Raw genomic sequence first — 13465 nt, 5'->3', positions numbered from 1 at the left:
TCATTAGCTGTGAGAATGATTGCTGGAACCTGTTGCATCCAATTGTGTCTATCTGAACAACAGAAAGAGCCCAATTTATTTTATGCAGCTGTTTAGAGAGAGATGTTATTGGTATCTTTCCATTAATTGTCCTTAAATTGCCTAGAGCCAGTTAGAGATTGACTAGAGGTCTGGGGAGGACGTAGGAAGCACATTGTTGAGGGTGCTTCATTATCCTGAAATGAGTGGACTGGGCATTTTGCCCACTGATCTGAGGAAGTTCACTGGGGACTACTTAGCTCCATGTATCTCACTCAGTGGAACCCACCCCAAAATTTCCTATACCCTCATCGAGGACTGTGTCTCAGGGCATTTACAATTCATAAAAATAACTTACAGTAACACACTGTGAAAGAGACATAGGAGCCACACAGAAGAATGACAGAATAGAGAACCCAGAAATAAATCTAAGCATTTACAGTCAATTCATTTTCTTTTTTTAGAAAACTTTTATTTTAGGTTCAGGGGTACATGTGCAGGTTTGTTATATAGGTAAACTGCATGTAATGGGGGTTGGATTTACAGATTATTTCATCACTCAGGTAATAAGCATAGTATCTGGTAGGTATTTTTTTCTAATCCTCTCCCTCCTCCCACCCTCCAACCTGAAATAGGCCCAGGTGTCTGTTGTTCCTTTCGTATTGTCCATTGTTCTCGTTGTTTAGCTCCCACTAAAAATATGCAGTATTCATGTTCTCACTTATAAGTGGGAGTTGAACAATGAGAACACATGGACACAGGGAGGGGAACACATACACCAGGGCCTGATGGGGGTGGAGGGCTAGGGGAGGGAACCTAGAGGATGAGTCAATATGTGCAGCAAATGACCATGGCATACGTACACCTATGTAACAAACCTGCACGTTCTGCACATGTATCCCGGAACTTGAAGTAAAATTTTAAAAAATTATGCAGTATTTGGTTTTCTGTTCCTGCATTACTTTGCTTAGGATAATGGCCTCCAGCTCCATCCATGTTGTTGCAAACTACATAATTTCATTCATTTTTATGGCTGCATAGTATTCCATGGTGTATATACACCATATTTTCTTTACCCAGTCTTCCATGGATGGGGATTTAGGTTGATTCCATGTATTTGCTATTGTCAATAGTGCTGCGATGAACATACATGCGCATATGTCTCTATGGTAGAATGATTTATATTCCTTTGGTTATATACCCAAAAATGGGATTGTTGGGTCGAATAGTAATTCTGTTTTAAGTTCTTTGAGGATTTGCCACATTACTTTCCACAATAGCTGAACTAATTTACACTCCCACCAGCAGTGTATGTGTTCCCTTTTCTCTGTGATCTTGCCAACAAATGTAGAATCAAACATTTTTAAATGGAATGAAGCCACTTTATTGTTAGCAACAACACTCAATTCTGTGTTTCATGAAACATTTGCCCTGCCAGACAAAGATATCCTCTGGTCAAACACATTTGGGAATCCTTAGGTAAGACAAAGCTAAACAGAACTCCTTCTCTGAGCCTACATTATGTGAATGTGCACAGTGATGCTCCAGGAAAGGGATATGATAGAAGATGCCAAAACTTCTTGGTGCTGGAGCCTTTTGTCTAAAGGAGACAATCCCACAAAATTTGTTTGGCAGAACACAAATCAGATTCCACTGCCTTATCATTCAGAATGGTGACTTAATTGACTGACATTCTGCATGTCTGTGATGTGCATATATACAAGAACAACATAAGAGATATGGACTCCAAATGCAAAATTACCTTTGATCCGAGGGGGCCATTTCAAAGGCTTTGCCCAGTGTCTTTGGAGCCACACTTATTTTCTACCTAAGATAAACTCTAATGATGTGGCTTCTTGTCCTTTATTCCACAAATGTAAAAGGTGAAAATGGTGGGGAAAGGCATTATGTGTTTGTGCACGTGTGTGTTTGTGGAGTTAAATATAGATGCATTATACACACACACACACACATATATATATATAATTTATGTGCATGCATGAATCTACATCGAACTAACAGGGCTAATATTGTTCTAAAATGAGTATAATCATAAAACAGACTTCCAGGCTTTGGCTTTTTTAAAGAAGTGGAATGTCCATATAAATAATCTAGCTGAGGCCTATAACAAGGAGGTGACACATGCAATTTCATACTACAAACTAATATCAGATTTAAGACTAGAACCCCGGTCTATCAACTCTTTGTGTTTAATAATTAGGGGACTGATTGATAATTCACATTCAGTACCAAGTGAAGAGCTCTTTAATGCCATTTGACTCTACCATGTGAATCTCTTTCATTTCGATGAGCTCTGAGGGGCCCTAAGCTACCATTTCTACTCAGCCTTGGTTTCCAACCTGGTCTTTCACTGCCTGCACCCCATCAGGCATCCTGGGCTCCTTGCTTTCCCTTGCCAGCACCAGTGTTGCAAACCAGCAGTCCTTAAAATCCTGGTGCAAATGCTTTCTCCTTCCCCATTGTCTCTTCCATCTTTGATGGTGTTAACTAGAAGCATTTTTTGTTCTTAGAGCCTCCCTGTAATTTATCTGTTCCCCATTTAACAAACATTTCTCTCCCTATATATCTTGTGCTTAATTTTTTACAAACCGATTTTATCTTTTCTGCTGGACTCTAAACTCCTCAAGGGTAGGACCTATCTCAGATTTACTTTTAATTCCCTCAGCATATATCACAGTTCCCAGAATGTTGTAGAACCTAAATAAATATTCATCAGGTGAATAAATGAATAATGTGCAAATATCATAGTCAGGAAAATTTTTGTGGCTATTTGTCATTTTCACTAATGAAAGCAACATATCTATAATGAACCAGGTCCTAAAAAAACTGTAATTTCCTACGCAGAGTGGATTCTGATCCTGAATTGTGAAAGACAACCATCACATTGTTTAATGTTGTTAAAGTGTAAAAGCAGGGAAGAATTTTATGGTTGACAACAGTGTGTGCATGCTCTCTCTGTTTCTTTCTCTCTCTCTTTTGGTAACAGATGTCAACATTGGTTAGATTCAACTCAACTTATTAGTGCATGGCTTTTAGCCAAAAGCAATTCACATTTTCAGAAATGTACTATCACATATGTCTTAATAACAGAAATGTGTTTTTGAAAAAATATATATGTGATAAGTCACATATGGTGGAAGAAATCTGTAGATCTCTCAGGCCTTACTGTCACAATGAAATCTTGGAGATGACTGCTGCAGAGCATTAAAATACAAGTGAAAGTCTTTCTGACACATTAAGGAGCTATAATTTGAACATACTAATCAAACTCTGATACCAGTATGGTTCCACTATAGTGAGAAATACACCAGATTTCTCTTGTCCTGATCACTGATCTTAAGAACACTCATGTTTGAGTCTTACCTTCAGAGGTAGTATTTAATGTTTCAAGGAAATGGCATTAGTGTATCCAGGTACATTATGTGCTTACATTGACTAGGCATATATTTAATTTCCTTTTTAAATGGAGCATAATTACTGTATATCAGAGTCTCCCTATAGCAATGAAAGAAGCAGCTTACAACCATGAAAATATTAAAAATAAATTGAATAAGTGGTTAAGAAATAGGGGGAGGGAGGCGAAACTTTTAGAAACTTATTAGCCATGTACTAATGAGTTTATTTACCATCACCATAACTGAAAGCTAATTTGACCTTAGTTAGATGTGAAAGTGACAGAATTTTAGAAAATTCATATGATCTTTTCTATAAATCCATCTACACACAGTTTGGAAGACTAGCAGTATGCTCTAGATATGTATTCTATATGTTCATTGGTTTCTGAGGCATCAATGCCCTGTCAATGGATCTCATGTCCATATGATTTTCAAAGGTAGTGAGTGAAGAGCGAGTCTGTTTGCTCTGAATGAGAATTAAGTGGCATATCAACCCTGGAAAGTCCTAAACACACAATAAGGGCTCAGTAAATATCTACTCATTGTTTTAAAGGCCAAAGGAGAAAGGATTGATAGTTTAACCTTCAGCATCACAAAAAAGCTTAATGCTTTTTTCTACCTCACCAACTAGAACAGGAGTCCACAAACTTTCTATAAGGGACCAGATGGTAAAAGTGTACAGCTTTGTAGGCTACATACATTTTATGTCACAACTACTCAACTCTGCCATTGTAACACAAAAGCAGTCACAGACAATATGGAAATGAATGAGTGTGGCTGTGTTCCAATAAAACTTTATTTATACTACTGAAATTTGAATTTCATATAATTTGCACATGTCAGGAAATGTTCTTCTTTTGATTTTTTTTCAACCATTTGCCAAACTCCACACCAAAGGGCTATATGAAACCACACCCAATTTGTGTTCATACTTGAATTGTAAATGATGCCGTTGGGCCTCTGTTTTCCAGTAAAACTGTACACAATTTTCATTGTATTCTCAAAAAGACAATCAAATGTTATTTCTTGATACAGTTCCTTGAGATCAAACAAGGAACTGGTCAGAAACAAAACAGCTAGAAATAACCAGAGCAATGGAGGAACATTTTTCCATGTGCCATGAGTCAAGAATAACAGGGACTGGACCACTTGGTTAGTTACCATACATATTATGTACTGTATTTTGACATGATGGTGACACTCTACTAGAAGAGCGCCACCAGCCTTATCAAGCCTGCAGGCTAGGTTCCTGAAATAAACCTATTTTCCTGGAAGAATCCCTGTTTTCTGGGATATGTCCAATTTGTTTACTTATTCATTCAGAAAACATGTATTGAACATTTACTCTATTTGGGGTTCCAGTGCATTGTGTGTAACTGAAATTCTCTAGTGTTACCGGGGGGGCTTTGTTCCTCGAGCTCCCAAGATAGTGGTGGCCACTCCCAAGATAGGGCAGGCCTTTTGTTCTCTGACCTGGGGTTCTTGGCCTCATGGATTCCAAGGAATGGAATCTTGGGCCATGTGGTGAGTGCAATAGCTCTATTAGAAGCTGTGGGTCATGGAAGAGAACCATGGAACCCAGCAACTGGTGTTCAACTTGATTAGGACGAACCCAGGCACTTAACTGTGCAGGAACAATGGCAAGCCTTTAGCCCAATCAGGAGTGGCAATGGGCGCCTCGCTGAATCAGGAGCGCAGTAGACACCCTGCCAGATCCGGAGGGGTGGAAGTCAAGGGCGGGTCTCCATTGGCAGCATTCAGCAGTGGTGGATGGTGAGCAAAAGCTCAGCTCAAGCCGGAACAAACACGGACCAGAAGAGTGTGCAGTTGCAAGATTTTATAGAGTGAAAATAGAGCTCCCATACAATGGGAGAGGACCCAAAGGGGGGTTGCCTGATCCGGCTCGAATGCCTGGGTTTATATCCTGATCATTGTGCCTCCCCCTGTGCTCTCAGGCGATAGATGATTTGATTATTTCTTTACCTCCTGTTTTTAGCCTAATTGGTATTTTAGTGAGCTCTCTTTACTACCTGATTGGTCAGGTGTGAGCTGAGTTAGAAGCCCCATGTTTAAAGGAGGGTGTGGTCACCTTCCCCAACTAGGTTTAGGAATTCTTAATTGGCCTAGGAAATCCAGCTAGTCCTGTCTCTCAGTCCCCCCTCTCAACAGGAAAACCCAAGTGCTGTTGGGGAGGTTGGCCGACGACTGCTCTAACTGCTTCCTGCTGAATTGGGGCATAGTAGGGTTGTGCAGTTGAGATTTCCTCGGGAGGGGTGCCTTTGATGTCATCAGAAATGGCAAAAGGACTATTATATATAAAACTTTTTAAAAACTTTGACTGCGTTTTCCTGTCAGGCAGAGCAACTGAACCTTGCTGTGGAGTTTTTGTTTCTGAGCTGAGGTCTTGAGGAAGTCTCCCTCTTCAAGTGCTGAGTTTGGTATCATGAACCCAAACTCATCCTGAGAACAGTATCTTATTTAATTAGAAGACAATTCTAAACACCTACCAGTTGGTTGTGACTTAGGTTTATTACTAAGCGGATTTTCAAATATATTTAAAGCACAAAACTCAATAATCCTGTGACTTCTAGTTTCCCTTCCTTCTTTTTATAACATTCCTCAGAAAGCTAGACATTAGATAGAGTCTGCACTGTGAATTAATAAGAACTCATAAAAATACAATTACTGTAGGGTCAAATTCTCACAAGTAGCAAAGAGAAAACAGGTCCCCGCTTCTAGGCCATTAGAATAGAATTAAATGCAACCCCAAACACTGCCGATGGGCTATTCTATGCATGCAAAAATGCAGCTTGGGAATCACTTCCTATTGGGAGGGCTGGAGCTTGGACACATCTGCCATTGAGGGCCTCGATTTACATTCCTCCAGCCCTAGCCCCATGCCTTGTGACCTGGGGCACACATCTGCATGCAGGCGGACTGGAGGGAGGAGTGCAGTTGAACTGCAGGAAAGAAGATCACTAATCGCCCACCCAGGGACACAAGCCCTGACCCTGGCCTCATTAGCACCACCTCTAATTCTCCGAGCTTGCCAGCCACAGGCTCACAGTGGAGGAGCCTTTAGGGCATTCAGATGGAAAAGAAATCAGGCTGCAGAGAAGATTTCAACCCCAACTGCACAATTTGACAAAACCTGAGCTACTACAAATACTTCCACAAGACTACAACATAATATATCTCCAGACTACGGATATCCCTCTAGACGTTACAGAGCCTGATAGGAAATATCTTTGGCCTAAGAAAAATGAAACTGAAAAGCAAAGTACACAACACCTTTTGGAAAAACGTACTAGGGCTTGGATTTAATGGTATGCTAAATGCTACCCTGGTGCCCTGGAAAAGTTAGTTATTTTATTATACAAAACATAAGCAGGCTTCTTGTCATTGGCATTAGCTGATCCATTCTCCCAGAAACTTAAAAATCAATGTACTCTCCATTTCTGTATTTGGTATCAATATAATGGAAGTCAGCCGAAATAAATTAACACATAGTTCCTCGAGATGTGATACTACCAGACCTATAATAACCCAGCAAATAGAGAAAGTCCTCCCTCAGCCACAGAGCTGGCAGGGCTAGCATGCATTGTAACACTGCAATCAGATGTTACAAACCCAAATGACAAGACAGTCATCCTTCTTAATTTGAAAGTCTCCCTTCTGGAAGAGACAGGGATGTCTAAGACGTACTATATTTAAAGGAGGTCTGTGTAGCTTGTTTATGATTTAAGAGTATCTCATAAAATGCCTTGGGAGTTGCTTTCTGTTAGCTAAAACAAAAAAAGAAAAGCCTTCGGTTACGTATATTTTATGAGCTTTTCATTAACTGAGTATTGAGGCCTTGATGCCAAGGTGCCAAACTTCCCCACGTGGCTGGAAATCACTTGGCACACTTTCAGTCATTTATGTCTCTGTCATAGGTCCAAGGTTTGCAATTAAAAATGTAATCTTTTTAGCATGTGCAAAACCCAAAGGCTTGAAGTACTATGTATTGAATATGATTATAATAGAATTTGGCAGCTATTCATGGATTGCACATATTAATTTATGTAAACTGGGTACAACTTGGAGCATTTCTTCATCAGGAACACAGGAAAAAATATAAGCTGGTCCCTGCTCATTGGAGGATTTTTTTTGGCTTGTTTTGTTTTTGTCTTTAAATTGTCATGAATAGAGATTAACTCAAAATCCAAGGTCTCTTTTATGACCTTATTTTTTCACATGCATCGAGTCCATTAAAATTAACATTTGCAACTAATAAAAATAATAACTTACTTCACAGGATTATTCCTAGGTTTTGCCTTTTCAACAGCCTGTAAAGAGAAGAAAAAATGCAATTAGACAATATTAGCAGGCATAATCATTGCAACTAGCTACCAAAACAATAAGCAATATAAAATGCTCTTCAGAAACATAAGGAGCTAATCGAAACAGGGTGCTGTAGATAAGCAGACTGGAGACTCAGAAAGCAATTTTCTTCTCCTGGGAAACACAGTTACCTGTCCAAGTGCAGCTTTCCAATACAGGCAGGCCTTGTGAAGGCTGCCTAGAAAGTTCATCAGGGACCATAAAAGTGGACTTCTGGGTGCACAACTAGGGTCCTTCTCTTCCCACCTTTCACTCTAATCTTACCCTGTTTGGACCTGATTGTGTTGTAATGACAGGTTGGGGAAACAGATGCAGACGGAATGGTCGTGGGCATATCTTGGATTTTTAGATTTGTGGTAGGGAACTGCTCACCCTAGCACTGCTGCTGACACCTGGCCACACTTCCACCATGATAGAAAGTCAAGTGTCCATTTCCAAAATCATTTTTATTAGCCTACAGCACAAAAGGACAAGGAATGACTGAATACTGAGATCAATTTCCTCCCGTGGATCATTAAGAAAATACACACCAAATCATAGAAATGAGGAAATCCCCGGGCCTCTCGGCCTGCATTGCCTTAGACATGGAGCCTGGTTCCAGTTTAGCACTGAACCCATTGATCTGTGTACAGTCCATTTATCATTCATGAAAAGAGCTAGTGATCTTCACAGTATATTAGAAGAAACAACTCAGATCATCTGTCAACAGCCCTCTTATTTCTGTTTCCTTCTCCACAGGGATTTCATCTCCTTCGATTCTTTTGGAATTAAAATGTTGCTAAGCAACACAGCTGGGGGTGCTGATGGCAGAGTGGCTACAGTCTATCAAACTGTTTAAGCACCTGGAGGGTTTCAGTGATGATTTTTTTTCATATTTCTGTAGCATAATTATGTAATCAGAACCAAACTTGTACTCTCGTAGACTTTTTCAGGCTACAGACGCTACGTTTGATAAAAAGAGCATTGAAGCAGCCATTTGACAACCTCAGGGTTGTTCAGATCCTTTACAAAAGTATCTGTTTGGGGACCTTTATATTTGTGAATCTTGGAGGTGGGTAAGGGCTACAGAGAAGAGAGAAGAGAATACTGCTGTAAATTAGAATACAGAGGCAACCACTTTTAGCAGAGACAACATGTAATCTAACTCTGGACTTGACATTCTGGGTGACAAGTGATATTCGACACACTGAAACCCTCTATGCATAACAACTGAATAAAACACTTCCAAAGTTTAGATGTTAGTGCTGGAAATCCATGCTTCCATTTATTAAGTCTCAGGTTCTGTTTCTAGATAAATAACCATTAATATTTGGGCACTTTCTTTGGCTTGGTAGGCAAAAATCATTTTCTCACCGTCTGTGCCTGAGGTTGAATTTTGGCAAGTGCTAGAATAGGAAAAAAGCTAAGGAATGAGGTAAGAGGTGAAAATGAGAAAACAAGAAATATGTGTCTGGCTGGCCCAACTCATCTGTCACATGTATCTTGGATATGAAAACCTGTTCATTTGCAGTCCATGTACAGAGGATGCGAACCTCACTCATCCTGCAGATTCTCCCATGTCAGAAGAACAAAGAGAGAGAAGGTGCTGGCAAGAAGTGGGGACTGGCACACACCTTTCCTACAGCAGCAGGACCCAGTCTGTACACACATGCACACTCACATCTGCCTTTTTTTAAAAACACCCTTTCGTCTCCCAAGTCTGGCTGGTTTGTAATAAGATATAGCAGTAGGCTGAAGACATGTCACTGTGGAAATCACATGAATCCACTTTTTTCAATCCCTTAGACTCCAGATAAGTCTGTTCTAGAAGACTTAGGTTATCACAAAGTAATGGGTGCTGTGTTCAAGTGGTTTCCTTTTAAAGCATGCTGGATGTGATAGGATGAGCTTGCCACTGGCAGGAGACAGGAAGAGGGAAAAATCAAAGTGACATTGCTTAACCTCCCTTTGATTCGGAGGCATGTTTTGTGAAAATATCCTTTCTGCTCTATGCTTTGGAATTGCCAATTAGACCCAGTTATTTTTCTCTGATCAGGAGGAAGATGATCATGTTTGAGGCCAGTTTCTTTGAAACATTCATATTTTTATAGAGCCAACATAGGAAAATAACTTCCTTTAAATTATTTTTTCTGGATTGCCTGGCTATTGATCGAAAATGTCTATGCTGAAAGATTCTCCTTTCTTTGGAAATTAACTTGCTATTATTCTGATGTCCCAACAGCTCTAGTCAGATGTCCTCATGTCATCCTCTTGTGTGCTCATCACCTTGAATCTCTCAAGTAAATGATGGCAAGTAAATGACGGTGGAGTAAATGATGGCAGAGAACCTCGCCATATGAGAAAAAGCTCGCAATTTGTTACTTTGCTTTCACTGTAATTTGATGTTGTTTTAGGCATGCTATGAGGAATTATTACATTAAGAGACTTTGAGGAAAAAAATTTAAGTGAATTATTTATGTGCAAATGATACGTGAATTATTCTACAAGATACACAAAGAGATAATTTCTCTTTTGAAATGATGGGACATAAGAAGACAATCGCAAGTTCTGGATACACATGCCAGAATGTGAGACACACTGCAAAAGGAGGAAAATTAAAAGGAAATGACATAGCACAATTCACCAAACATCAAGACAGTTACATATTGGGATTGCAGCTAATTTTAAGTTTAAAAACATACATTAAAGTAATTTAAACTGATTGGAAAATGGAGGCTGGAGAGTTAACAGTTATGTTGCTTTAATTTATAACGTCTATATGCTTTTAAAAACCTATATTCTCCTTATTTTTTTTTGCCATGGTTCCCTATCATGATACTTATCTCACAATTGAGGAAGCTCTAGTATAAGAAAAAACCATAAAAGAAATTAAAATGTTAGAGAATGTACTCCAGTATGGTGTGATGTGAGGTAATAGGCTAGCGTGGAGAGAGTGCTGTGCCAGAAATGTTAAAAACCTGGATTCTAGTCCCAGCTTTGCCACTTACCCTATTGGCAAGTACTAAACACCTTTGAGCATCAGTTTCTTCATTTTAAAAATGAAGATAATAATTTCTGCCTTTTCTACAGCAAGGGTGGTTGTGAGTAGCCAACATCGACAACAGTGCTCTGGAAGTTGCAATATGATATGTAAATGCAGTGCATCTTGATTGTGACTGCTTTCTACACAGGTGTTCATGCGTAGATTTTTACAGCCAGATAGTTTATGGGCTTACTGAGTAGAGGCCATGTTGCGGTATGAAACCTATGTAGTTATTCCAATGAGGATTATAGGAACCACTATCTTCTACTCTCCATATCAGTAGTGGTTCTGGAGTGAATAGAATGCTTCTGTCTGGAAAGTGCTATTCACAGAAGACTTTGATATGTTTAGATTCTACAGACCTCTCTTTTTCTCTATTTGTCTTTCTCTCTTTTCTCTCTCTCTGTGTTTCCAAGGAAGCCTAGGATGATTCCGTATTTTCCAGCTGATCTCTCCTTCAGTAGCCCCTCCTTCCACACTTCACTCCATCAAAGAGGCTCTTTACTTCTTTATTAACGTTGGACCCTGAGGATGGGGAAGCCCTGAAGCTCCTATTCTACATGGGCCACCTCTGTCATGGGGTATCTTGAGAAATTAAATGCAAGGAAGAAGGAACTTCTCTGATTCCAAGGAGGATTTCTGAGATGACTCCTCTCTCATTATCAGCAAATTTATTTCCTTTGGAGGGATGATGTGGCTACAGATAGGCTCAGAGTTGCTCACTCACTAAACCTATGTTCCTGAAAATAAGAACCCCGTCTTTCTTTTATATAGATAATCCTTGTGCGGCACTAAAGCTCAGGTAACCCAGGAACCATATTGAATTACATAAACCATATAACATAGTGCTATTACAAAAAAATAGGTAGAAAGAATGAAGGAAGGAAAGACTGTTGCTATCTCTTGAGTCCCATCCACATGGCATACACGATATCATATTTCCTTAGGGATAAAATGTGACATAAAAGATGCTTAGAAAACTTGCCAGCTGTTTGCTATATAATGATAACACTTCTTCAAAATTCTTTAGCAAGGTAATTCTGTCCCAGAGATTATACTCCATTAATTGTTATTCTAGTCCAATAGACATGTATACTATATTTATAGAAAATGTAGAGAATCTTTTGGGGGTTATAAGAAGCATGCTTTGAACAGTTACAGTCAAACTTACGACATTATCCCCCTCCTTTTACAGAAAACAAATCTAATGCAATATGTTTCCTGTATGTTGAGACTGTCAAAGCGAACATTTGGATGGCCTAGAGATATTGTGGCAGTGGACTCAGGTATTGGTTTTTTCCATAATCAATAATAATACTGTCAGTCAAGCATAAAGTGTGATTTTATTAGTATTGTTCTATATTCCTTTTGCATTTCTATTTCATATGCATTTTCCTTACATTCTACTAGCAGATACATCCAAACTGGGTTTTTACATTTCTTAATCAAAAGGGAAAAGCCAATTGTTCAGATAATTTCAAATAACTGGGTATTCAACAATATGGAAAAAGACAGAAAAACAATTAATTGCATTGATTTTGTGTTTCTTTGTTTTGTTTTGGATTTAATTTTTTTCACATGATTGTTCTGTGAGACACAGCCATACTCTAACTTAGCAGCATGTATTGGTAAATTGCATCGATTGCCTAAGTTCAGAAGAGAAACTCTTCTATTAACAAATGAACTCATCATTAGGGTATTCAGATGGTCTAAAGTCAATACCAACAGAACTGGCTAAAACAATTGAAGAGACATATACTGACAGCACTTGCTTAAATATAAAAATGAATTGCTTAATTACAGCATTTAAATAGATTTCACTGGAATGAGTAAAATAGCAAAAGACAATGTATCCTGTAGGCTGGGGTTTCAGCTGGCATTAAGCACACACAGCCAAGGGTGGCAGATTAAGAGGACAAAATGTCACTCAAGATTTTACAACACCTGGGTGCCTGAATTTCTGACTTGTCATGCAGGGATTGTAATCTTTAGGAAAACACTAACCATTATTATGCATGCCTGGAAACGTGCATGGAAATATCCTGTATTTGAACTTTGAACCACTAGGAAGCAAAAACATGTTACCTATCTTTAGATCACTAGGCTTTCCACATTTTAACTTTATTCATTCTTTTCTGATAATCAACAAAATAGGTCTTTGCTATACATAACAAGGGCAGGAATATACTTTTGACAGACAGAGGTTGGGGAAAATTTGTTCTAAGTGGATAGAACTATGTCTTGCACTTAATAGTCACTTGAACATTGATGAGATAAATGAATGAGGAATGACTAGGCAAACTCATAGGCCTGGACATTATGCTCTGGGCATGAAAATGTGCCAGATGACACTAAGCTCTGTATGGAGGGAAAAAATAAGCCTCTGGAGGAAGAGCTGAGCTCCAGGCTGATGTGCATCTAAATTCATCCAGCAACTGAATGTAAGGCTCTTGTTTACACTCCAAAGAGGAGGGAGTATGGAGCAGCATTCACAGGGTGAATTTCCCATCCCACTTTCTGGAAGAAAGCTTGTAGCTACCTGTGCCTTCCTCACTCTTCCTGCAACTACTGCTAACTTGATTTGTGTTGCCTCTCACCAGGACTGTGGCCACTGCCACCTCACTTC

General features: G+C 39.2%; 1 protein-coding gene across 2 annotated transcripts in view; it reads right to left on the bottom strand.

Annotated features, from left to right (window-relative positions):
* AFF2 (ALF transcription elongation factor 2) overlaps positions 1 to 13465 on the bottom strand; it is a 498887-nt gene that overhangs the window by 80574 nt on the left and 404848 nt on the right. For both annotated transcript variants that reach the window (XM_002806427.4, XM_077988255.1), the window contains one exon: positions 7725 to 7762. In XM_002806427.4, the coding sequence (XP_002806473.2) occupies positions 7725 to 7762 (38 nt within the window). The remainder of the gene's footprint in view (positions 1 to 7724; positions 7763 to 13465) is intronic.

Source organism: Macaca mulatta, chromosome X, assembly GCF_049350105.2.
Source record: "Macaca mulatta isolate MMU2019108-1 chromosome X, T2T-MMU8v2.0, whole genome shotgun sequence".
NCBI classification, from domain to species: domain Eukaryota; kingdom Metazoa; phylum Chordata; class Mammalia; order Primates; family Cercopithecidae; genus Macaca; species Macaca mulatta.
Note: the sequence above shows the minus strand (reverse complement) of the source record. Positions and strands in the feature narration are given on the sequence as shown.